Source organism: Hemibagrus wyckioides, linkage group LG13 (genome assembly GCF_019097595.1).
Source record: "Hemibagrus wyckioides isolate EC202008001 linkage group LG13, SWU_Hwy_1.0, whole genome shotgun sequence".
Taxonomy (NCBI): domain Eukaryota; kingdom Metazoa; phylum Chordata; class Actinopteri; order Siluriformes; family Bagridae; genus Hemibagrus; species Hemibagrus wyckioides.
In genome coordinates this window covers 14,177,501-14,202,697 of record NC_080722.1, presented here as the reverse complement: position 1 = coordinate 14,202,697, position 25,197 = coordinate 14,177,501, and the positions used below count along the sequence as shown (strand labels likewise).

General features: G+C 40.4%; 1 protein-coding gene across 2 annotated transcripts in view; it reads right to left on the bottom strand.

Moving 5' to 3' along the window:
• Positions 1–25,197, bottom strand: part of atrnl1b (attractin-like 1b) — a 159,955-nt gene that overhangs the window by 132,567 nt on the left and 2,191 nt on the right. Inside the window, exons 1-9 of one of the 2 annotated variants that reach the window (XM_058406079.1) lie at positions 19,165–19,292; positions 5,672–5,755; positions 5,308–5,421; positions 4,964–5,092; positions 4,246–4,454; positions 2,734–2,908; positions 2,536–2,623; positions 1,224–1,479; positions 80–263 (exon numbers count right to left, since the gene is read on the bottom strand). In XM_058406079.1, coding sequence (XP_058262062.1) covers positions 80–263; positions 1,224–1,479; positions 2,536–2,623; positions 2,734–2,908; positions 4,246–4,454; positions 4,964–5,092; positions 5,308–5,360 — 1,094 coding nt within the window. In that variant the 5' untranslated portion in view covers positions 5,361–5,421; positions 5,672–5,755; positions 19,165–19,292. Of the gene's footprint in view, positions 1–79; positions 264–1,223; positions 1,480–2,535; positions 2,624–2,733; positions 2,909–4,245; positions 4,455–4,963; positions 5,093–5,307; positions 5,422–5,671; positions 5,756–19,164; positions 19,293–25,197 lie in introns of those variants that run through there. The other variant, XM_058406078.1, reaches the window with a different exon arrangement.

Below are 25,197 nucleotides of genomic sequence, written 5' to 3'. Positions count from 1 at the left end.
CATCATAATCATAAATCAAAATCCCAATCTATTGCAAAGCTATGCATGTTTATTCTTGTGCATGCTGATAGACACTCACCAGACCCGAGTGTGCACCTCATAACGGTACAGGTCATCTACAAGGCTATACTTATTAGCAGGCAGGGACTTGTAGCCTCCGTGGACGTACACACTCTTACTGCCGGCATCATATACACTGCTGTGACCGTAACCCCCCTGTACTGTGGCTCCTCTCGTCTCAGGAACCAGCCATGTGTTTGTTTCTGTGTTCAGAGTAAACAGAGTGTAACACAAAATAAGTGCTTTTGTGAGCACAGAAAGCAGAGCTGGCACAAAACACAAAGCAATAAAAAATTTAAAAAAACAATTGTGCTACTGAGTATTTGAGTTTGTTTAGTAATAAATAGCTAATATAAGGGGCATTTAACTAAAAAGGTCCAGTTCCAAAATATGACTGAATGGGAACAACAGTTATCTTTTAATGCTCAATTATTATTGATTAGCTAACAGCTATAAATAAATGAATGAGACTTTTTTTATTTGATGCAGGGAATCAAATTCATCAACGTTTTATATAAGCTGTGTTTGTCAGTTAGCTGGTCTGACCAAAAAGGGTAAATTAAACAAGAAATAAATAATTCCAAAATGTTTTGAATGTGTGTGAAACCTCCCCATATCTCACCAAATAAACAGATAAGGGTTCAATGAACTTCACTGTTACTATCTGTTACGGATGTAATAAATGAAGATATGAAGCTAGTGGGTGTAAGTGTTGAGGATGCAGAAGATAGGGACAGGTGGAGAGAGATGATTCGCTGTGGCGACCCCTGAAGGGAAAAGCCGAAAGAAGAAGACGACTGTTACTACCTGTGAAGTGACTATGTTGCTTTGACCTCTAAAAGTACACGTGGTTTACCTTCAATTAGTTTTTGAGGATAGCTTTAAAAGAATTCCTGGTAAGGATGTTAACCATGTGAGAGAGAAGGAAAAGCACGATTTGTTGTCTTTAGAAAGCATGCACATAGAGCAACACTACCATCTACTGTGAGAGTAATGTAACTGCACTGAACTCCTGGCCACCATGTGTCATTTTATACACACAACCATGCAGAGGATGTTTGTTCACACATTTCAGCCTCTCAGTGGACACTGTAAATGGCCCTCAGTATATTGTTGGTACAATTCATACCACCTTTTGAACTTTAAGTCAGTCACACACTTACTGATGTTGTACTCCTGCACGTTGCTGATGTAGCTGTAGATGGAGGAGTAGCCGAAGATGACCACCATTACCACGTCTCCTGTGTCCAGTTCGGCTATGTGTGCAGAATGACCCTCCACCGCGTAGACCTGGCCATGAGCCGGTGTGCTTGGAGATTGTTGAGCCCATGACTTACTCTGCATATTAAACACCCACAATTCGTCTGTTATGTTGCCCGAGCCCATCTCCAACTTGCCCCCGAACATGTAGAGTTTATCCTGCAGTGACACATACACAGTGCAGAGAAAAAGGACGAGAAAGAAAACAACATATTATCTTCTTTACGGTTTACATTGCTGCTTAAGACATTTCAGAATTATAAGAATGCAAAGGTTCATTAAAAAGAACTGAGGGCATGAAGCCTTTATTATCGCCACACATACACTACAGCACAGTGGAATTCTTTTCTTCACATATCCCAGCTGAGGAGGTTGGGGTCAGAGTGCAGGGGCAGCTATGATACAGTGCCCCTGGAGCAGAGAGGGTTAAGGGCCTTGCTCAATTGCCCAGCAGTGGAGCTCAGTGGTGCTGGGGCTTGAACCTTGATCCTCCGAGCAACAACCCAGAGCCTTAACCACTTGAATCACCACTGCCCTCAAAAAGAGGGGAATTTAGTAAAAAAGAAAACAGACTGAAAGCTGCTTTTCTAACCCAGGCTCTGATCCAACATAGCACAGGAAATTTAGGTGAAGACAAACCTACACGTGAAAATTATCTACCTTCACAACTGAGTGTTAACTCATTAAACTCTTTTTTCCTAACAAATGATTAGCTTGTATTTTTGGATTATGACAAAAGATAAATTGTTGCGTAAATGCGAGCAGATAAGAGGCTTTAAGTGGATTAAATAATAAAAAGAAAGTTTATATAAACATTGGTATGAACAGTGACGAGTGCCTCCTCTTGAGAGCTCTGCTAAATTTGCAGCAGATTTACAGTAATTAACTGAATGATGAAATTGGTCTACAGTCCAGAATGTCTATGTGATATCTGTGATAATAGTGTCTTTTGTGTACAAGCCCATAATCAAACCTGGGTGCAGAGAATTAAACCCAACCCTAATAATTACAGCACTCAGCCAGTCCACAAAGCGAAGTTAAGAAGTATTCTGGGAAAGAATTTCAGAAACTTAATGCAATCCCTGCTGCAACAGATCTAAAATTGTTTGGCCCTTGTGTGCAGGGGTAGATAGTTGCCCAGGTGCCCCGAAGAAGCGCATTAGATATCCGGACTATCAGTTTCTCATTCACAGAGACAGTTCAAGAGCTGGTTACCTGATAGAGTGTGAGAGAATGGCCATATCTCGACACAGGCCCACTACTGCTAGCCACAGTGTTCCAGGTACCACTATCCAGATTATAACTGCAGAAAGACAGGAATACCTCTTTTTATGATCTTCAAACTTAACAAAGACCTTCAGTATAAGAGCGTTGCACTTAACACTGACATCAATTAATTGACCAGTTACTCACTTTAAGATCATCTGGAAGTTGCTATAGTTAAAAGTGTAGCCACCAACAACCCACATGACCTTTTCCTGAACCACTGCCTTATGGGATGCCCTGCCTAGTGATGTGCCGAAAGGCTTCACTGTGGGCATGACCCAGTATGACTCAGTAGAGGGCACCGACAGAGAGCAATCTGGACCTGGAAAAAAAGAAAAAAGAAAAGTAAAATACAAGACAGAAGGCTAAATCTCCTGGTGTCATCATAATCCCATCTTTAAAATCCCTGGGCTAGGAACACTGTGGGCCTCAGTGAGTAGCATGTTTACAGATTTTGTCCCCGATTCGTTATTTTCCATATCTAATCCCAAATGGATACAGAAAAATACCGCTCCACTGCTCTGGCCCTCCCGGCCCCTGGCCCGCTGCAATGGGCCTCATGGGACTGTGTGATGTCAAACCTGGAGAATAATTGGGTCCTTGGCACATTGTTATCATCATGAGACTGAGTGATCATACTACAGAACAGCAGAGGTTACTGCAATACGCAGGAGCACGAAGCAGCCACTGGCACTTCATCACCAGTAGAGGGAGACAGTATACATGATTATTTCTAATTTACTGCTCTCTGAGTGTGTCTGAATTGCAGTGTTTTATATTTCAGAGAGGAGAAGAGAGCTGATGAGAGGACAGAAAATGAAGACAGGAGGGAAGAGCTTATAAGGAGAGGAGACTAGAAGAGACGAGAAAAGTAGTTAAGGAGAAGAAAGAAATAAAAAAGAGGAGAGAGGAGAAATGAGCAGAGTGGGGGAATGAGGAGATGGTTGAGGGGAGGAGATATGGTTAAAGAGAGTAGGGGAGATGGTTAAGGAGAATAGGGGAGATGGTTGAGGGGAGGAGAGATGGTTAAGGAGAATAGGGGAGATGGTTGAGGGGAGTAGTAGAGATGGTTGAGGGGAGTAGTAGAGATGGTTGAGGGGAGTAGTAGAGATGGTTGAGGGGAGGAGAGATGGTTAAGGAGAATAGGGGAGATGGTTGAGGGGAGTAGTAGAGATGGTTGAGGGGAGTAGTAGAGATGGCTGAGGGGAGTAGTAGAGATGGTTGAGGGGAGGAGAGATGGTTAAGGAGAATAGGGGAGATGGTTGAGGGGAGTAGTAGAGATGGCTGAGGGGAGGAGAGATGGTTAAGGAGAATAGGGGAGATGGTTGAGGGGAGTAGTAGAGATGGTTGAGGGGAGTAGTAGAGATGGTTGAGGGGAGTAGTAGAGATGGTTGAGGGGAGGAGAGATGGTTAAGGAGAATAGGGGAGATGGTTGAGGGGAGTAGTAGAGATGGTTGAGGGGAGTAGTAGAGATGGTTGAGGGGAGTAGTAGAGATGGTTGAGGGGAGGAGAGATGGTTAAGGAGAATAGGGGAGATGGTTGAGGGGAGTAGTAGAGATGGTTGAGGGGAGTAGTAGAGATGGTTGAGGGGAGTAGTAGTAGAGATGGTTGAGAGGAGGAGAGGAGAGAAAAGGTGTGAGACTGAATGAACTGCAGTACCTTGCCAGCTGTCATTGCATACACACAGCTTTTCCCCAGTGAGGTCGCAGTAGCCGTGGTCTGGGCTGCCACAGTTGTTCCTGCAGTAAGGGATGTCGCAGGCCTTGCCCTTCCAGTATTTATCACACTCACAGTACACTCTGCTTGCTATAGAGTTTGAGGTGGTGCACTTGCCATGGCCTGAGCAGTTATTCGGGCACGAGTTTATCCTTTTACAAGAGAGGAAAGAAAAGACACTGAAAAGGAAATCTGCCAAGTAATGGAAGACTACAGAGACAATATTGATGAAATGAATGTGGATAAGCCTCTGCTCTCAGAACAGAGACAACCTCTACAGGAATAACAATTCATTACTAACTTTTATTCCCTCTATTAGTATTCCAAGACATATTTATTAAAATTCACTATATACAACACCAAGTGCTAAAAGTGCTACCAATGACAAATGGCAAAATAACTGTATTTAACCTTTATTAGCTGCACTGGTTCATAACTATTCATTTTGACTTTTAAGGACAAAAGCTGGCATTCTGCATTTCTACACCCGTGTGTCCTGGCGGTGATCCACAAGGTCAATCATTGTTACGGTCTTGAAAACCTTTAAATTATTCTTGTTTCTCCAAGACTGCTTTCTGACTCTCTGATTAAAGAATGTGTGCACATATCTGTGTTATTTTTAGTCATTGCAAAGCGACTACAGGAACCTGCTGTTACTCACGAGTAAAAGATCTCAAATCCGGTCAGGTTGTAGGCTGCGTCACTGAAAAAGTGCAGGAGTGCATAGCCAGAGTTGGTCTCCACTTCAGGGACGGTCTCGTTCCCTGGAACCTCTGGCACAATGAGACCACTGTAGGCCAGAGGAACAATTAAATGTTAGCTGCCCTTACATCATGTTTCATTCTATAATACAGTGAAAAAAACACACAACTCCATTTATCATCCTGAGCAATGCGGCTCAACAGCCCCGTTCATTATGTTGACACAGATCATAGAGCAGAAACCACTGAGTCAGCTGTGCCGAGAGAACAGCAGGGAGAGGTGGGAGGGAGGGACACTACTCACCTGAACACAGCTACTAAAGGGGCGTAAATGGAGTCTCCGTCATACACGTACATGTGGTCCCAGCTACATTCGGTCGCAAAGTGGTTAAAACGCAACCTCAGCACAGCATTTGGGCTGCAAAACAAAAGCAGCGACTTCATGTTTTCATACTTCTTTCTTTTGTAACTGACTTATCTGTAGGACTGGATTACAAAAGATTTGTGTCTGAGTCAGAACGTGGCTCTCTACGCCTTTCATGATAACACGGCGAGAATAATAACAGCCTGCATGCACTACTGTAGCAACTCTAAATAGCTGTTGGACAAAAGCAGGGTGCAGATAGTAGCAGGTGAAGCATGAGGCAGATTAAGAGAAGGACACTTACTAGCCCTCAATCAGCCACGTGCACTTGGTTTTGTACTTGTAGTTGATGGGGCCATCTGTCAGGTACCCTGATGGATCGGTCAGCCTGAAAGACAAAATTCCAGTACATAATCGGTGAGCAGAGATTCATAGTGGGAGAACACTACATGTTTTTTTATTTAAAATTAATCATTTATAGCAGCCTGCATTGTGAATGTGACTAGATTTCAGACTAGTTACACAGGCTCTTCTTTGTAAGGGAAGCACTGGTTTCTGCAGATATTCATGACCAGATGGACTCAAGTTTGTGTGGGAGCAATTCAAGGATGATTCACCGAGCAGTAGAGCCAATCGGTTCACGCCTCCCCCCCACCCGTGCCGCACCAATGAGAGACAGGAACCCTGTGGAGCGACAGAACTCGGGTCTGGGTTGCGTCACCATGGAACTCAAGCTGTGTGTGCCATGGGCTGCAGTGCCTAACGCCAGCATGTTGCATTGTTTGCGTAAAGAGGGCCTTTGTCTGTTGATGTCAGCTCGAGAGAGCGAATCTTTATAAACAATGCTGGCAATATTCTGGAGACACGCTCTTTAAACAAACACGTTTAATTCTTGTCAGAAGTGACAAAGTCCTCAAAGCAAATTTGAAAAGGAAATCAATCCACGTGTCTTTGAAAAGTCCTCTTGTATACGGTTATTGTTGAAAATATCTGGAAAGTTGAAATGGATGAGAGGGCCAAAATGTTACTTTCCATGTTGCCTGTAAATGAAACCATTTTCACAGCTGGGAGAGTCGTGAAATATTCACACCTCCATCATCAACAGGTGTATAAACTCAAACTATCCATAAAAAACAACAGCAAAAGAAGTAAGAGGGAAAGTATTCTGAGGAAAGAAATTATAATTTTAAATCCATAGAACAAACACGAAACAGAGAGACTTTTTCCTGACATGCACCTCATTTGGCTGAAGCTTTTATTCAAAGCAACATACAACTGAGAAGTTCAATTCTAAGAGGCTTGTTCAAGAAATTTATAGCAAATGACAGTGGCCTCACAGCACACTACAAAGGAGGACAAATCAGAAACTCATTACATACGAGAGCTCCAACATGCTGCTCAGTCCTATGTTTTTTGTATCCTGGAAAACAAATTCACTGAGAAAATAAGTGGTAGCCAACAATGTAATAATATACAACTAACTGAATGATGAAATACAGAAAGTATCCAAACCTTGAGCTAGCATATAACTCTCAATGTCTTCGTTTAAAAAGTGCCTGAGGTACCATGTCAATGTATGTGTCCTCCATGAAATCTCAGCAAGTAGTTGCTCATCATTTTGGCTACAGGTTCGAAGCAAGTAGCGTGTGCTATAGTTACAGCTTTGAAGCGAGCTGCATCATAAAGCATATTACCTGCAACAGACATACGAAATACACAAAATGTTTGTGTTATTACCTAGTAGGCTTTTTCTTTCTCTGGATGCTGAATGAGCGTAGAAGAAACTCTAACCACAAGCCCATTTGAGCCCATTTGTCCACCCTGCATTAACCATAAATATTCAATATGCATAATCTATTAAAAGCAAAAAATAAATAAATAAATTACACGAGCCAGTATTGGGTCTCTGGTCAGAAATGCAGCCAATTAAACCACAGCCCCGCTGTCTCGTTGCCCTTATATCCTTGATGTCTATAATCAGGCAGAGAGCAATTTTTAAGGGCAGTGAAAGACCATGAAGACCATAATCATGGCTTTCCACTTCCTCATGCTTGCACAAAGGGGAGGATCCTACGTTCTGGCTCAGTCGTGAAAGAGCACTCAGAGATACAGGCTGTAGACAGACAGCAGCTATGCGAGTGGTAAGGATGAGGTGAACTCTAGGAGGGTCGGCGGCTCAATTATTCACCGGGCCTCCATGAATGTTTTATAAGGCACTTTCACTGCAGATATATCTGTATCTAGCCCAACAAATTCCAAGCCATCAACAGATGAGTACAGATAAGATGCATCAAGACTTAATATAAAGCCAGTGCTGTAAGAAACGCCAGTGCTGTTGTTCAGGCGCTGATTGTCTACCGAAGGAGGTTAAGACGGCAGAGTGAATGGTCATATCCCCTGCAGTGTGTGTTCATAAAGGGAGGCTATATGTGCAGGGCCTCAAACGCTGCTGCTCTAGTGAGTCTAGTTACAGATCACGTTTCTAAGCTTTAACCTGCCTCCTGGTCATGATCAGTCTATTGATCTTTGTGTTCATGAAAACCTACAAAACTTTAGCAGCACTGGACAAATCATGTGCATACAGGTATATTACATCGTCTGGGTAAAAAAGTGGAAGTTAACGTACTATAAAAAACATGCAGTGAGATTAAATGCATTCATACAGATTAAAGGAACTATATGATCATGTAGAGCACAGTCCTTGGAAAATATTATGACTGTGATGCTCAGCTGATGTGTGCAGTGCAGCAGGCAGTGTGGATGTTTAACTAGCAGTGTGAGCTATAGTTATAGCGTTAGGATTCCCTTTTCAGTTGATTAAAACATTTAACACTATATAACGGCCGTGTTTCTGTGACCTGTTCACATGCTACATGCAGAAAAACTTTTGATGCATTGAAATATATCAGGGCTAAATTTACACTGGTGTGATACACCAGGGGGCATGTCTGAAGCGTGAAGTTAGCCTTATTCTGCTGTTAGTGAGTCATGTAGCTATCCGTAGCCTTACATATGCTTTTCTACTCCCAAGCACCAACACCACAATGATTTCTTTACTCAGGATTGAATCAACAAGAAAAGCTGCTGGTCAGACATGTTTGCCGTTTCAGTACTGTCTGCTGTATTCATGTTCGGCAGATTCAGCACACTAGTGTTTTGGTTGGAAAGTTGCTGACCCATCATGCATATCAGAACCAGCATCAGTGAGCCTTGGCCGCCCATGACCGTCACCGATTCCAATTGACTTTTGATAGATACTGATAGAACAAGAGCTGTAGTTTTGGAGATGCTCCGATCCAGTCGTCTAGCCATCACAATTTAGCCCTTGCCAAACTCACTCAAATCCTTACGCTTGCCCATTTTTCCTGCTTCTAACACATCAACTGTGAAGACAAAATGTTCACTTGCTGCCTAATATATCCCACCCACTAACAGGTGCCATGATGAGGAGATAATCAGTGTTATTCACTTTACCTGTCACTGCTCATAATGTTATGCCTGATCGGTGTATATTATTTATTCAAATTCAATCTGGAAAAGCAGCAATTTGTTTCTACTGAACAACACATTTATGTTATTGTCACATTTCCCCACGAACCTGAAATCAGTGGAACCATATCAGAATTTTTTTTTCCCTGGATACACTCAAAAGAAAAATCTGCATGATTAATAATGCACATCTTTCAGTAAACTACTCCCACTGCCGAAACGCAGACTTCTAAGAAAACCATGGAGACAGACGGTCAGTTCCAGCACACAGAGCATTTTCACATTCCTGACACACCTCGATGCAAATGTGTCTGTATTACAGCTCGATGTCTATGGGATTAAAGGCCTGTTATGTGACTGTTAATGTCCTCTACATCTGGGAAGTGAGTAAGTAAGAGGCAGCGTCCTTAAGGCAATGAATCAGAGTCTGACAAAGCGCTCGGCTTTTAGGATGTCTGGGCCAAGGCCTGTTCCAAAACAACACCATCAATCTTGTTCAAAACGCATCTTGTTACCACCACACACAAAAGATGACATTCCACTGATCAGCCCTCACACTTCAGTGCTGTACTTCTGAACTGTATGACTTTCATGTGTGAGAACATACTGGCTTTATTCATAAGTTTAAAAAAAAATTAAGAAATCTTGAAGACTAGTATCAGCTCAGCAGTTCAGGTTCAAGTGAGTGACAGGTTGTGAAGAGCCCAATACAACGTTCCATTGATGCAATTCTAAATTTCATTGAAAAAATATATATTGTGCTAAAAATTTTGCCTATTTATCAAGTGTAGACCTGATTGCAGTAACTGGGCTCATCAGACACACCTCAGTAAAGATCAGCCTAAATATAGCGCTGTGATCAAGACAACTGGCCGAGCTTAACCCAAATACCAGTCAGCTTTACTTTAGCTACTAGTCAGCAGTCTGACGCACGGACCATCACTCGACACCTCAGACACACACTTACATGTAACACAGTGGGACGGTTTGAAGAATTATACATTACAGTGTATAGTTAATAAACTGTGGCGATTAGAACGAAATCATTTCTGCAATAACTGAAGTGTCCTGATAAAGGTTCAGTCACTATTTTAAACTGTTTAACATTAACTTTAACTAATCACAACTAAGAATAAGAAAATTAATGAATAAGAAAGTCTATCCTTATAACGAAGCAAAAATAATTCATACGCCGAAACCCAGAAGCATCAAACAAGAGATTATTGCTGCCAAGGGGTTTCAACAACTGAGTAAACAATAAACATTATAATGTTTTTGTTTTAAATTACATTTCAAGAACCAGTCTATGCTTTTATGTAGGTTGAATGAAGAAAAAAGATGAGATGAGAAAGAAAACATCTTTTAGTGTAAGACAAAAAAAAAAGAAAAAGAGATAGGGTGTGAAATCTTTCTAAATATGATACAGTACTAATAGAAGTGCATAGTATAATATAGTACAGTACTCCCCCGCTATATCGCAGATTTTTATTTGGAACAAAACTAATGTTTTTTTGCGCATTTTCCCGGTATATCGTGGTATCCGCAAACCTTATAATGAATTGTTTTTATGATGAAATAAGGCAATTTATAAATAAAATATAATTATTAATTACAAAATATAAACATTTATTAAAATAATGAAATGAAATATGAAATGAAATGTTAATATATATCAGGTACTGTACAGTGTAGTGTTAGGAAAGTGCGGCACGGGGATGCTGAAAATCTTAATACAGCACGGCTGGAGGAACGAGTCTGGCCAATCCTAATGCCCCATTCCTTTAATCATGGTTTTGATTGGCTGCTGGCTATGCATATAGTCGGGGAAAGGGAAGCAGAATTTTCCAGCATCCCAGTTCTTGGCGTCTCACCGTCCCGAGAGTTAGGTTTTGTTCTGTGTACGCTGTATTTTTACGCTTTTTCTGCAAGCCCTATTATGTCAAATGCTCTGGACCTTTTAAGGCAAGGAACATACATACATACATACATACAGTACTCACTATGAATGTGACAGTTCTACGAATTTACCAAAAATTCATCTCACTATATGCTTGCAAATGTTTTCTGTGTGTGTTTAAAGAGTGTGGGAGGGTCATTTACGGCTTAAACACTTAAATAAAATGCATTAAACTAAAAAATGCATTTGGGGGTGGCGTCCATGTATCGCGGATTTTCGTTTCGTGGTTTTGGAACATAACCCCGGAGATAAACGGGGGATTACTGTACAGCATTGTGCAGTATAGTATTAAATAGTAGATCATTCTATAATATAGCATCATATACTATAGAATAGCATTGTGTAGAATAGAATAGTGTAGTATTATATGGCATAGCAATCTATAAGGCATTATATAGTATAGCATTGTGTAGCAGTGTAGGACAGTATAGTATAGTATAGAACAGTATAGTATTCTATAGTATAGAATATCATTGCCCAGCATAGAGCAGGATTATATAGCAGAGTAGTATATGGCATAGCATTTTATAATATATTATTGTATAGTATATAGTACAACATTCTATCGTACAGAATATTATTGTTCAGAACAGAATAGTATAGCATAGCATAAAATATCATTGCATAGTATATAGTATAGCACTCTGTAGTACAGAATATCATTGTGCAACATAGAGTAGGATGGTATATTATAGTATAGTATGACATTCTATAATACAACATCACATAGTATAGCATTGTGTAGCATAGTTTAGGATAGTATAGTATTATATAGCATAGAATATCATTGCCAATCATACAGTAGGATAGTATAGAATTATATAGTATAATATTATATGGCATAGCATTCTATAATACAACATCGGATAGTATAGTATTATATAGTATAGTATTTTATAATATAGAATATCATTGCCTAGCATAGAAGAGGATAGTATAGTATAGAATTATCTAGTATAGTATTATAAGGCATAGCATTCTATAATATAGCATTGGTAGGGATGTGGTAGCTTAGTGTTTAAGGTGCCACTGCTGAACCACTGAGCAAGGACTTTAACCCTAAATTGCTCAACTGTACAAAATCAGATAAATTGTAAGTCGCGCTGGATAAAGGTGCATGCTAAAATGCCAGAAATGTAAATGCACTGTATACTACAGAATAGCATTGCGTAGCATAGAATAGTATAGCATTATGTAGCATAACATTCTATAATACAGCATCATATACTACAAAATATCATTGCATGGTATATAGTTTAGAATATCATTGTGCAGTATAGAGTAGGACAGCATAGTATTGTACAGTATAGTATCATATAGCATAGCATTCTGTAGAATAGCATCATATACATATAGATGTATAGAATAGAAATATGTAGTATAGAACAGGATAGTATAAAATAGTATAGTATATTAAAGGTTGGCCAATAAAACTGCTACTTGGATTGTATGAGGCCTACAGATACTGGCATTTCATGAACTAAGGTTTTGTTTCATTAACATTCTAAAATTAAATTTTAAAGTTCTAAAATTAAAGCGAGAGCAAACGTTATAAAATTAGAGCAACACGAAACAAAAGGCAAAAGCACCAGTTCCCTTTAGATGTCGGTCTGCTGTGCATGTGCAATACAAGCCAACTATTACAGTACGTGCAAAATAATTTAGTGGGCTTTGCATCATGCCATGACACAAAGACCAACACAGAGCCAACACATCTTTGAGTAAGTCTGGGGCTCAGAAATAATAAGCACACTTACATCATTGCTTAAATGTGCTAGAAACTTCCACAGCTTTTGTTCAGGCCAAACCTGAAAACACTTGCACAGTAACAGGTAAAAACCATCACTGAACAATGAGGTCCTCTATAGGAATGTTAATATAAAGATAATAAGATTTTCTAATACGTTAATTAAAAACACACACTACATTGCCAAAAGTTTTGGGACACCCCTTCAAATCATTGAATTCAGGTGTTGTTTTTCAGGGCTTGGCCTTGGTCCCTTAGTTCCAGTGAAAGGAACTCTTAATGCTTCAGCATACCAAGACATTTTGGGACAATTTCATGCTCCCAACTTTGTGGGAACAGTTTGGGGATGACCCCTTCCTGTTCCAACATGACTGTACACCAGTGAGTTTGGTGTGGAGGAACTCGACTGAGTCCTGACCTCAACACCTTTGGGATGAATTAGAGTGGAGACTGCAAGCCAGACCTTCACGTCCAACATCAGTGCCTGACCTCACAAATGCACTTCTAGAGGAATGGGCAAAAATTCCCATAAACACACTTTTTGGAAAGCCTTCCCAGAAAAGTTGAAGCTGTTATAGCTGCAAAGGGTGGGCCAACTCCATATTACATTCATGTGCATGTAAAGGCAGATGCCAGAAAACTTTTGGCAAAATAGTGTATCTCAGACCTATACAATGCAACATGCTGGGAGTAGGCTTGTGCGATAAAATGATTTATTCATCGCTCCATGATTTTATCCTTTTAGCCATGATATCCAGCAATGTTTACGTAAATTGTAATATATTAGCAGTTCTACCAACTTTTACGCAATTTATACAGGAGCTCCACAATTTATCACCACCAGTGTGACTAATCACTCAAAAAACTTATACGGATTAGTTTATCAGCAGGATGTGGGTAATACATTTGTTACACGTCCCCTCAGTGATGTAACTCTCGCATGCAGACAGCAATAAAATGACCGCAGGAGGAGTGATTTTTTTTTTTTAGCAGGGTGTACTTTATACGAATCCTAAACTAAACACCGCAAACAGCAGCAGGCAAACAGCTTTATTTCCGACGTGAGGCAAAAATCTACATAGAAAGTCATGTGCATCTGGACGGGTGTTAAAAAACAAAACAAAAAAGCGATCAAATGACTGCTGAGTTTGGAGAAAAACAGCAGGTAATTCAGTCTGTAATTTTCTCACAGAAGCCCTGAGAAAAAACAGCGTCATGGCCAATCTGAGCAGTAATGAAGTCAGAGAGGATCACCTGTAAAATAGGAAACAAACCCAGGAGCCTATTGTAAATTTTATCTCGTCCAGACAGGGATAAAAATACACTGAGTATACAAGACGAGAGTGTTTTCTTCTCCTTAAAACAAGCATGATTTTTCTTCACAATAAACAAAAGAGATGAGCAAATCAACATATGACTCCTGAATCATTTGTGCAGTGTTTTGAAATCTGCCACATTAACCGTCACTACCTGAAAGCCCCGCCCCTTCCCCCACATCTCGACTGCACTCACGGGGCTCCCTCGCTTTCTGTCAATGTTCAGCTCTCATTAAAATGAAATAAGCTCCATCAATGTATGTTGGGACTGTATATGGAATAGTAAGGATTTGAGCGAGATTGACAAAGGGCCAAATTGTGATGGCTAGATGACTGGATCAGAGCATCTCCAACACTGCAGCTCTTGTGGGATGTTCCCGGTCTGCAGTGGTCAGTATCTATCAAAAGTGCTCCAAGGAAGGAACAGTGGTGAACCGGCGACAAGGTTATGGGCGGCCAAGGCTCACTGATGCACGTGGGGAGCGAAGGCTGGCCCGTGTGATCTGTTCAAACAGACGAGCTACTGTTGCTCAAACTGCTGAAGAAGAAGTTAATGCTGGATCTGATAGAAAGCTGTCAGAATACACAGTGGATCCTAGTTTGTTGCGTATGAGGCTGCATAGCTACAGACCAGTCAGGATGCCCATTCTGACCCCTGTGCACCACTGAAAGCACCAACAATGTGCACAAGAGCATCAGAACTGGAGCGAGCGGAGCAATGGAAGAAGGTGGGCTGGTCTGATGAATCACGTTTTCTTTTACATCACATGGATGGCCGGGTGCGTCACTTTCCTGGGGAACACACAGCACTAGGATGTACTATGAGAAGAAGGCAAGCCGGCTTGGGGCAATGTTCTACTGGGAAACCTTCGGTCCTGCCATCTATGTGGATGTTACTCTTACACGTACCACCTACCTAAGCATTGTTTCAGACCATGTACACACTTTCATGGAAACGGCATTCCCTGATGGCTGTGGCCTCTTTCAGCAGGATGATGCATTGTGCCACAAAGCAAAAATTGACCAGATACCACAGAACACCTATATCTAGTGGATATCTAGTGGAATACATGTCTCATTGGGTAAAGGCTGTTTTGGCAGCAAGAGGGGGACAAACATAATATTAGTCAGATGGTCATAATGTTATGGCTGATCAGTATATTGGGGTAACAATTTTCATCGTACAAAGACTGAATAGACCTACAGTGCATCAAGAATCAAATCTAATGCTTTATAAACACTGTGACAGTAAATACAAAATGATTTTTTTTTTATGGTCAAACCCTTTTGGCAGTCTTAAAAAAAAAAGCCAGCGTGAACATTGTAAACATTAGACAACTGATTTATAAACTGATAATACTGATAACGTCAGTGCAGAATCATCACAAAATCTCACCTCAAGCAGTTCTCTACTCGATCTCAACCTGAAATGGTGGAACTACTTGTTGAAATGGTGGATTGTGGACGATTGTTTTCCTGTCTTATGTAGGCTATCAGCTACGGACAGTTTATTTTCTACTCGCCTTCACACTTCCAAAAAAAAAAAAAAAAAAAAGCTTAAAATACAGTCATGTCTGCTCCATATCAGTCTCCGAGGTCCATCCATCTTAACGCATTGCATTTTTTTTTCCTAGTCACAGCAGGAGGCAGCCATCTAACTGCTAACACTTATGTCTTCTCATTCACAACATGTATTAATTAAGAGTTTGCGCTGAATACTGAATCACTGCTACATGATGTGAGGGAGAAAACATAGCAAAGAGACACAAAGCACAACTGTAAGGATTTTGATGCAGAAAGCAGTGGCGTTACATATAAATGAAAGCTTTTACATTCGTGTAGGCTAGAGCACGCTGACGGATATGAAGCCCCGAGGAAAAAAGACAGATATACCAATTCCCACAATGTTCGACTCTATTACAGGTCAGATCGACAATGGACACAGATCAGGTACATCATGTTTCCTTTCAGCCCATTGTAGACCACTGCGCATTTTACTGCTGCTTTTGCATGCAACATTCGTTTCTGCACTTTTTCAGTGGCTGCTTCAGTAAGTGGGCTATAACACACAAAACATCTGAACTGATCATTAAATTATTAGAAACATGCTCTGCTACTGGGACTGTACATTTTCTCTCCTACACTGTGTTACAGTCTGAATGATATCTAACACCAGAGCGCCAGAGTGCTGCAGGCTGAAATATTGATCTCATATTCAGGAAAACATTTTTGCCTGTTTAATAAGCGCTGTTCATTATTTCTGACACTAAAGGGGAAAAAAATCCACGCTGAAAAACTAGCATGTTCATCTTAATGTGATCTTCAATAGTGTCTAAGATTTATTTTAGAATAAAATTCTGAATTTTTTTTAGTTCTTTCATTACCACGATGTGTCTCATGAGACGCTGATCATGAGTTGCTTGCGTTACCCACAATGCAGTATCTCTGTTTTGTATCTCGACCTAAAGAGACCAAAGCAGCAGCACTTTGTTTTCTTCACCCAGCTGAAACAGAGCAGCTTCCAGAGCATTGACTTTCACGCTAACAACAGAGTCAACACCACTGCGCACAGATTGCTAACTAGCAACATAGCGACTGTATAAATGTGTAACTGATAGAATTCCAAGTCTAACCTTTTGCCGTCTTCACTTCTCCTGCTATTGAATTTCTCGTTAATTTGCTACCAAACGTCAGAAAGAGAAACGGTCACTGCAGCAGAGTTAACAATACCATCAGCAGACACGGCAAACAACACTTTTCAACTTTTGGATTAAAAACTGAAAGCTCGTCAGATGAAGAGCTGAAAAGGAAAGCCGGGACGAATTTCTCGTTCCTGGAGCTGCTGTATAAAAGCACTCGTGCCGGCAGCGAATGACCGCTGTGGTGATGTTCAGTAGAAGAGCACTGCTGCTCGTGTGATATCGTTTAATTCAGTCTCGCCCTTGCATTCTGTGTGTTCTGTACGAACTGCGATCAGATTTCATTTTTCTTGTGCGTATCGCTAGCTAGTCAGATTACGAAAGAGTAAAAGGTTATTTCAGTTAGTAGAGATTATATTATGGGAGAGAGTATATTTTGTTATATATATGTTTTTCTGTGTTAAAAGTGGGAAGGTCATCAACAGTGATCGAGCTGGATGACGTGTTCACAGCAACTGTGGGGACATAGAGAAACGTTTCACCTTGAAGAACTGGGATCTCTAGGAGTTGTTTCTTTTTAAGATTTTCTTAAGGCGAAAATCCGTATTGCGATATGAGTTTTCCCATAAGAAATCATGTAAATGCAGATAATCCGTTCCACCCGAAAATATTAGCAATATTACCAATTTCCAAGGGTCCTCACAGGAAGTCGTGCCACCAAACATGGGCTGAAAATAGAACAGATCACCCATGCTACCAATCTGTCAACAAAAAAGCGCGCGGAAAATCACATAGCTTTTGAACGTTGGTATCGTGGGTTGACTTATTCGAAACAGCTTTCACTGATTGAAAATCATAAAATTCATAAACTCGATTCGCTTTCCACTGAAGCAAACAAGTTTCGAGCGGCTCCTGAAAGTACATGCAACTTAGCCGGCGCTCGGTTCGTTCGTACGGCAAAAATGCTTCCTATGTCGATGCAAATTTTTTAAAAAATTCGTAAGGGAGAGCATTCGCATGCCGAGGTTCCACTGTATCTGTATCCTTTCTCCCCAACGCCAGTCTGATGTGAACACACTGTACAGAGTGTATTTACTCCTGCCTGACATCAGATCACAGAGTTCCAGACAAGCTCCGGAGATGCTCCGTCTGACCCCATCACAAGAGCCCATGTGTCCAGTTCACAAGAGGGTACAGAGCAGCAATCCATCAGAGAGAGAGCGGGAGAAAAGAAAGGATTTGAGGGAAAACTCTCTACTGTTATCAGCTGCTCATTATTGTGCCAGACCACTCAGCTAGGAAAGCTCAGAGGAGTCGTTTCACGCCCTGATTGGCAGGCAAGTCGCCATTCTGCAAAGCTCTGGGAGTTGCTCATGACATCTATACAGTAGGAAGTATACAAGCAAAACCGAGGACCAGGAGCTGATCCTACGTCCTGTGATTTGTTCATTTGCACCAAATACATCAGGTTCAGCTAGCGGTTCATTATCACAAGCAATCGATCAACTGGACAAGAGAAGTTTATGAATGAATATCCTACTAAAAGCAGGATATGGGTGAGGGAAGAAAAATCTGATCCTCCTCTGTAGCGACACTCTTTTGCTTTGGTCACTACAGCTACAGAGCAAGAGTCTCAAAGAATTAATAAGCTAAATTAACATACAGTTTCAATCCAACGCTTCAAGAGAGAAAGAAAATACCAGCTGCTGGTTTTGGTGAACGATGCTGAGCTTGATGGCTTTCCATCTCACCATCTCGGAGTTAAACATTATCAACATTTAAAACAAACTACGTTCATAGTTTGTCCACACACAAAAAAAAAATGATTAGCTTAGCTTTTAACCGATTGATCAATTATTTTGTAACTCAGACACTGGGAGGACTTTGTTTCTGGCTTGAGGTGTAAGAGAGACAGAGAGATAGAATAATTCTTCAGTCTATTCAGGCATTTAAATCGTGGCACTCAGTCAGAGGAGATGAACACCTCATTTTGGAGCTATTTCACTAGATGATAAACAAAGCCAAAATGTAGCAGAAGGTTCAGCCAGCAGGGCGCGCATACACACACACACACACCCCAGGTGAAATCTGCTTTATATCCATTTTTGAGTGAGTCTGGAACATAAAAAAAACAAGAAAAAAGCTCTAAACCATCAGCCATAACATTAAAACCAATGACCGGTGAAGTGAATAATGATGATTATCTTATTACAGTGTCATCTGTCAAGCAGTGGGATAATATTAGGTAGCAAGTGAAGGGTCAGTTCTTTCAAGCTGATTTCATGCTGGAATCAGGAAAAATGGGCAAGAGTTAAGATATTAGTGACTCTGAGTCAGTTCAAGGATTGTGATATTTTTATTATAAAAAAGAAAATCAACCACAAAACAATCCCACAGTACAGACTGGTGTCCCTTCAAACAGGACAGCAGTGTTTCAGAGTCAGCTCAAATACTGTAATAATTATTACTCAACTTAATTCTCCCTGGCTTCGTAATCCCTCAGCCTTCTGCTGTGATAAGCTGCTGGGATATAAGGCAAAAGAATACCTAGCAATATCTTGTAATGAAGATTAGACATTAAGACGGCAGAAAATGCCACTTGGTTCTGATCGTGTTTGTACCGTGTTTATAGGAGAAAAGTTAACTCACTTGTGGAAGAATGTTCTATAATGTGGGTTGCTTTTCTTCCACCACGCAGATTAATCATCCAGCTCAGAGCAGCACAGATTCAGACAGTATTCAATGCTGTGGCTCAGTTGCATAATACATGCTAAATAAAATGCCTAAACCTTGCACACTGTTAGCAGCTCAGGATCTCAGACATTTCACAATATAATATTGTACCTCAGGTCTGACAGACACGGTTACAGAGCACCAGGTGAAAGAGCAAAACAAGGGTTTGTTTTGTGTGTGTGTGTGTGTGTGTGTGCCTGAACTAGCAGCAGTAGCTATGATTGCTGACCTACTGAGATACAAGTGTGCTCATTCTTCACAGGAAACAGCACCTTTTCTACAGAGTCTAGCTGGCTAGCCAAAACATAACCTCTGTGTTCTATTGTCATTTTTTATCTAATCTGCATTTTATTCGGCTCCAGCCTGTCAAAGAAATGCAAGGCCACAGGCAGGGTAATGCTAGCACTCTAACTAAAACCCACATCAGGGAACAGAGACCCAGATCATACAAGCAGGAGGCTTAAAGATACTCAAAAACACCCTTGTCAGATCTCTAGCGACCTACTCGACAAACTAATACCTGAAACTGTTCGGCAAAAAAAAAAAGCTAAAGCGCTATCCCACCTGAACCCTACTCTGTCTAGAGTACAGTGTAGTACGGTATCAGACTCTCTCTCACTCTTATGTGTTGTTTACACTCTGGAGCTCTGTTGTCATCGTGTACTCCGACGTCTTTTGTGCCTAAAGCTGCAACTTGATGACGTTTGAAATGTGAGCTTGAGTATTACGTGTAGATGTATATTAAATATATATAGCGTTATTCTGACCTGACTCTCTGACTTCCATGACTGGCAGCGTGACTCAGGAGCAGCAGGAACAGTTTTCTCCTCCCACTCCATCTTTCTGAACTAAAACGTTCTACGTACCTGTAAATCTAGTAGTGTTACATATAGAGCAGCAAATCATACAGTCAGCGTAAACACTGCTATGCTATTAAATACTTTTACATAACTCACATTTAGCTTAGATCTGTTGACGTTTGCTTGGTACTAGAGATAACAGGACTGTTTTGACACTCTCTGAAGAAGAAAAAAACAACAGCGTATACATTTCTCTGTAATAATGCATTACACCTTTAAAGTGTTGTTATGTTTTCCAGCCTAAAGCCTGAGAAGTGGCAACAGCGGTGAGCTAATCAAATATTCTCTGCTTCACAAACCCGCAGAAGTGGTCATAACCACTGTTCCAGCGATGTACACTTACTGCAGTAAACAAATGACGTGTACAGCGTTCCAGCAGTGATTATATGTGTGATTAACATCCATATATCCAGCTGACGAGCTTCACCTACGATTAAACTGCTTTAAAACTACAGGTAAAGACAAACACGTTCGAATTATACGAGGATACTGAATATTGACACGCTGTAAAATATGATTAAGACGTCAGGGAATTATGATATGAAGCTCTTACATCAACAAGGACTTACAGAAGATTAACACAGATTCAACGATTAATTGATTTCTGAATCGAAATCGCAATTTGAAAAGTACGGCTTATAAATGGGTTATAACCCCTTAAATATCAAAACATGAAGGTCACAAAAATCTATCAACTCCACAAATGGGGCACGCAGCCCAACTGATCTACACTATATTGCCAAAAGTTTTGAGACACCGCTCCAAAACACTGAATTCAGATGTTGTTATTCAGGGGTTGGGCTTGACCACTTAGTTCCAGTGGAAGGAACTCTTAATGCTTCAGCATACCAAGACATTTTGGACAATTTCATGCTCCCAACTTTGTGGGAACAGTTTGGGGATGACCCCTTCCTGTTCCAACATGACTGTACACCAGTGAACAAAGCAAGATCCATAAAGACATGGATGAGCGAGTTTGGTGTGAAGGAACTTGACTGGCCTGCACAGAGTCCTGACCTCAACCTGATAGAACACCTTTGGGATGAATTAGAGAGGAGACTGTGAGTGTGTAGGAGTGTGTGTTTATGGGGATTTTTGACCATTCCTTTAGAAGAGCATTTGTGAGGTCAGGCACTAATGTTGGACGAGAAGGTCTCCGCTCTAATTCATCCCAAAGGTGTTATATCAGGTTTAGGTCAGGACTCTGAAGTTCCTTCACACCAAACTCGCTCATCCATGTCTTTATGGCCCTTGCTTTGTGCACTGGTGTGCATTCATGTTGGAACAGGAAGGGGTCATCCCCAAACTGTTCCCACAGAGTTGGGAGCATGAAAATGTCTTGGTATGCTGAAGCATTAAGAGTTCCTTTCACTGGAACTAAGTGGTCAAGCCCAACCCCTGAATTCAATGATTTGGAGGAGTGTTCCAAAACTTTTGGCAATATAAGTATACGAGAGGACACACTGTTAATTAGTAAAAAGGATGGCGGGAGAACGCTAGCAGTTATAAGCCTGGATGCAAATCTGGATCTAACATAATGAATGAAGATGACTCTAAAGCCAAACGAAATTGGAAATATTTTGGCTTCAGGAGGACAGACACCGTTCAACAGCAGGTGATTTGTAAAACCTGCCAAAAAGCCAGTGCAAACCTCTTGTGGTAACACCAGCAACTTTCACCAGCATCTCAGATGGTTCCACAAATCACAACATGATGAATGTTTAGCTAATCGGAATTCTGGAGCAGAGCCTGGAGCGGTTAAGCAGCTCGTAATCGCTCGGGCGTTTGAAAGTGTTACGCCATATGACAGGAGCTCACACTGACACACTGATACCATCACAAAGTTCAACAGCATACATTTTTTGGGTACTGGATATGCAGCTTTGGGAAGAGTAAAATGCAAAAATAGATAAAAAAAAAAAATAATGCATGCTACATCAAAATTGCAATGCTGGCAGAAATCCCTGCTACCCTGGATATTAGATTAGATTTAACTTCATTGTCATTGCGCATGGGTACAATGACAATAAAGTTGAATCTAATCTAATCTAAAAATATATCAAATTAGATTAGGGTTATATAAGTGGATACATCACAACTGATCCATTCTGGGCATCACAACACATCTTTTATCAGGAAGACACGCACCTGATAAAAATAACCTGAATTAACATCCAAGACAGACCTGCAATGTTCTAAACGGTCAGGTCACCCATTTCAATCCATTTCACTGTAAACGAATGTTTTGTTGACTGATGCACATGGCTCCGGGGCGCAAAATATCCTAAAGCAGTTTGGCAGCAAGCTTGCTTCAAGTTTTGGCAAAAGAAGATTAGAGAGAGTCAGTCGGGTTACTGTGATGCTGCTGCTGCTGCAGGACACGTAATAAGTATGTGACGATAGACAGAGCTCTGACGTGAAAACAGCAGGCCAGGAAGAGGTGTGACTGGTATTCAAGCCACATCCAGTGGAAGCCACAGCCATGAAATGAGAGATGGCAGAACCACAATTTATTGCTTTCTGGTTTGAATAAAAGTGAAATTTCAGAGAGAAAAAATAACTCATGAAGCCAGTAAATCATTATGAAGTCCTGAAAGCAGCCATCTACCTGCTTTTAAATGTCTACGTGTTTGTAATAGTTTTTCTCGTGTCATCAAGACGAAATGGTGATTTAATGCGTTGCTCAACACTGCTCTAGAGTTTCGTAGCTGTTGATAGATGAGACTTTAGCTCATGAGATTCATTCATCTAATATCGAAACTAGCCATCACTGGAAATGAAGCTTGTGCGCAAACAAAAGTGTCACATCGGAAGTGATCAACCATATAACAGCGGTCCACTGAGTGATCTAAAGACTGAGGCATGATACCATTCTGGTTCTCACCCACAGACCTATGTGTGTGTGTGTGTGTGTGTATAGAGCTGCTTCTGTTTATGGAAATAATGATCCAGGATACGAGCGGCAAGAAAGAGAAGCATCAGGGACTCTGAGACATAAGAAAGTAAAAACACAAGATGGAAGTGGTGATGTTTACATGCAAAGATTTTCACCATTATGAGTGAATCCAACTCGATTACAGATTCTGAATGAACTGATGTCATGTATCCAAAACTGTAAACAATCCACATTTTTACGTACATTATGTGCAAATTTACACACATGCGTGGCGCAAGATTTGGATTCAGTGTTACCACGACGACAAGAGTGTTCAGGGAATTCTTTTAGTTTCAAATCTTTTAGTTTCAGCATGAAAAAAGAAGAGATAGGGATGGGAAGAGAGTGTGACTGCAGTAAAGTCACACAGAGATTCATATGTGTCTGATGTTCTTCAACAAGACTGCTCTGGTGGAAGAACATTAGTTCATCACACTCAATAAACACTGAGGTCAATACCGGTCAAGCATCTGCCTCTAAGTGTTAGTTTCACACCCAAACCAGCTCCCATCCAACCTCAACAATTATTCTTCACAGATTAAAATCTAGAGCCTGAACCGTATTGTGTTTACAGGACTGTTTTACTGCACAAGGAGTGCATTGTGACGGAAACACACATGCACAGAACACTAGAGAAAGTAATCAGACACTAAAGGTTACACGGCTGTTATTCTGTTTTTACACTCTGTGATTTCAGCAAGCTTTCAAAGATTATAACCCATCATACTGTGAGATGATGCCTGTGAAACCATAGCCAAATGCTAGAAGAGAGTCCATGTGCGTTAACATGTCCTCTACGTCAGATTACAGGATGAAAACGACAGACCTGCGATTAAAGATAATGACTACATACTGTTTGGGCCGTCAGTCAGCGTATGCAGAAAACAGGGTCTCATAAACTGGAATAAATGCGTCCTCTGTGTCATAGTGGCGAAGCGAGAAAACACGCCTTAAAAGGTGAAGGAGAAGAGATTGGAAGCATCACGGCCGGATAAAAGAGAGCACACGGTCTCCGAAGTGAGCTTGAGGTAACAAAGACCTAGAGGGTTTGTCCTGTCCGTTATACATGGTGAAGTTTGGGAACTCACTGTATGAGGAGTGCACAAACTTCAGGTCATCCTATGCCTTTACTCCAAGAGCTGGGAGATATGATGATGATTTAGTATCAATACTGTGATCATGTGTATGTTTTTTAATTCATTTTTAATATTTTCAAATAATTAATTACATTAATTTGGAAATAAAAATTTCAAACCAAGTAGAAGCTTCAGCCTTGCCATGTCAAATCATTTAAAAATATAAAATTATAAAAAAATTAACCAAGTAATTAATTAAAAAAAAAAAAAAAAAAACAGTAACAATATCTATATATATTTGTTTAATTTTTTTATAAATATTTTTTATATTTAAGCAAACAATATGAAGGCATTTATTTTAATTCTGTATTACAAACAATAGAATTTTAAAAAGAATACAAATAATTGTATACGAATAATAAAAGCATTAATAACAAACTTTGTTATTAATAGAACTTTTTTAATTACACTTTAATGACACTTTTAATAAAGTTTGTGAGCAAGCCTACACATCATGATATATTGCATATCATAGTCCTTCGAGAATCATGATACAGTAATCCCTCCCGCAGACTTTTATTTGGAACAAAACTAATGTTTTTTTTGCGTATTTTCCTGGTATATCGTGGTATCCGCAAACCTTATAGTGAATTGTTTTTATGTTGAAATAAGGTAATTTATAAATAAAAATATCATTATTGATTACAAAATATAAACATGAATTAAATAAAGTAAAATGTTAATAATATATCTAATACTGTTTAGCGTAGTGTTGTTTAGGAAAGCGCGGTGTGAGGATGCTGAAAGTCTTAATACAGCACGGCTGGAGGAACGAGTCCGGCCAATCGTAATGCCCCATTCCTTTAATCACGATTTTGATTGGCTGCTGGCTATGCGTACAGTCGGGGAAAGGGAATCAGAATTTTCCAGCATCCCAGTTCTTGGCGTGTCACCGTCCCGAGAGTTTGGTTTTGTTCTGTGTACGCTGTATTTTTACGCTTTTTCTACAAGCCCTATTACATCACCCAAACGCTCTGTACCTTCTAAGGCTTCTGGAAAGGAACATACATACATACAG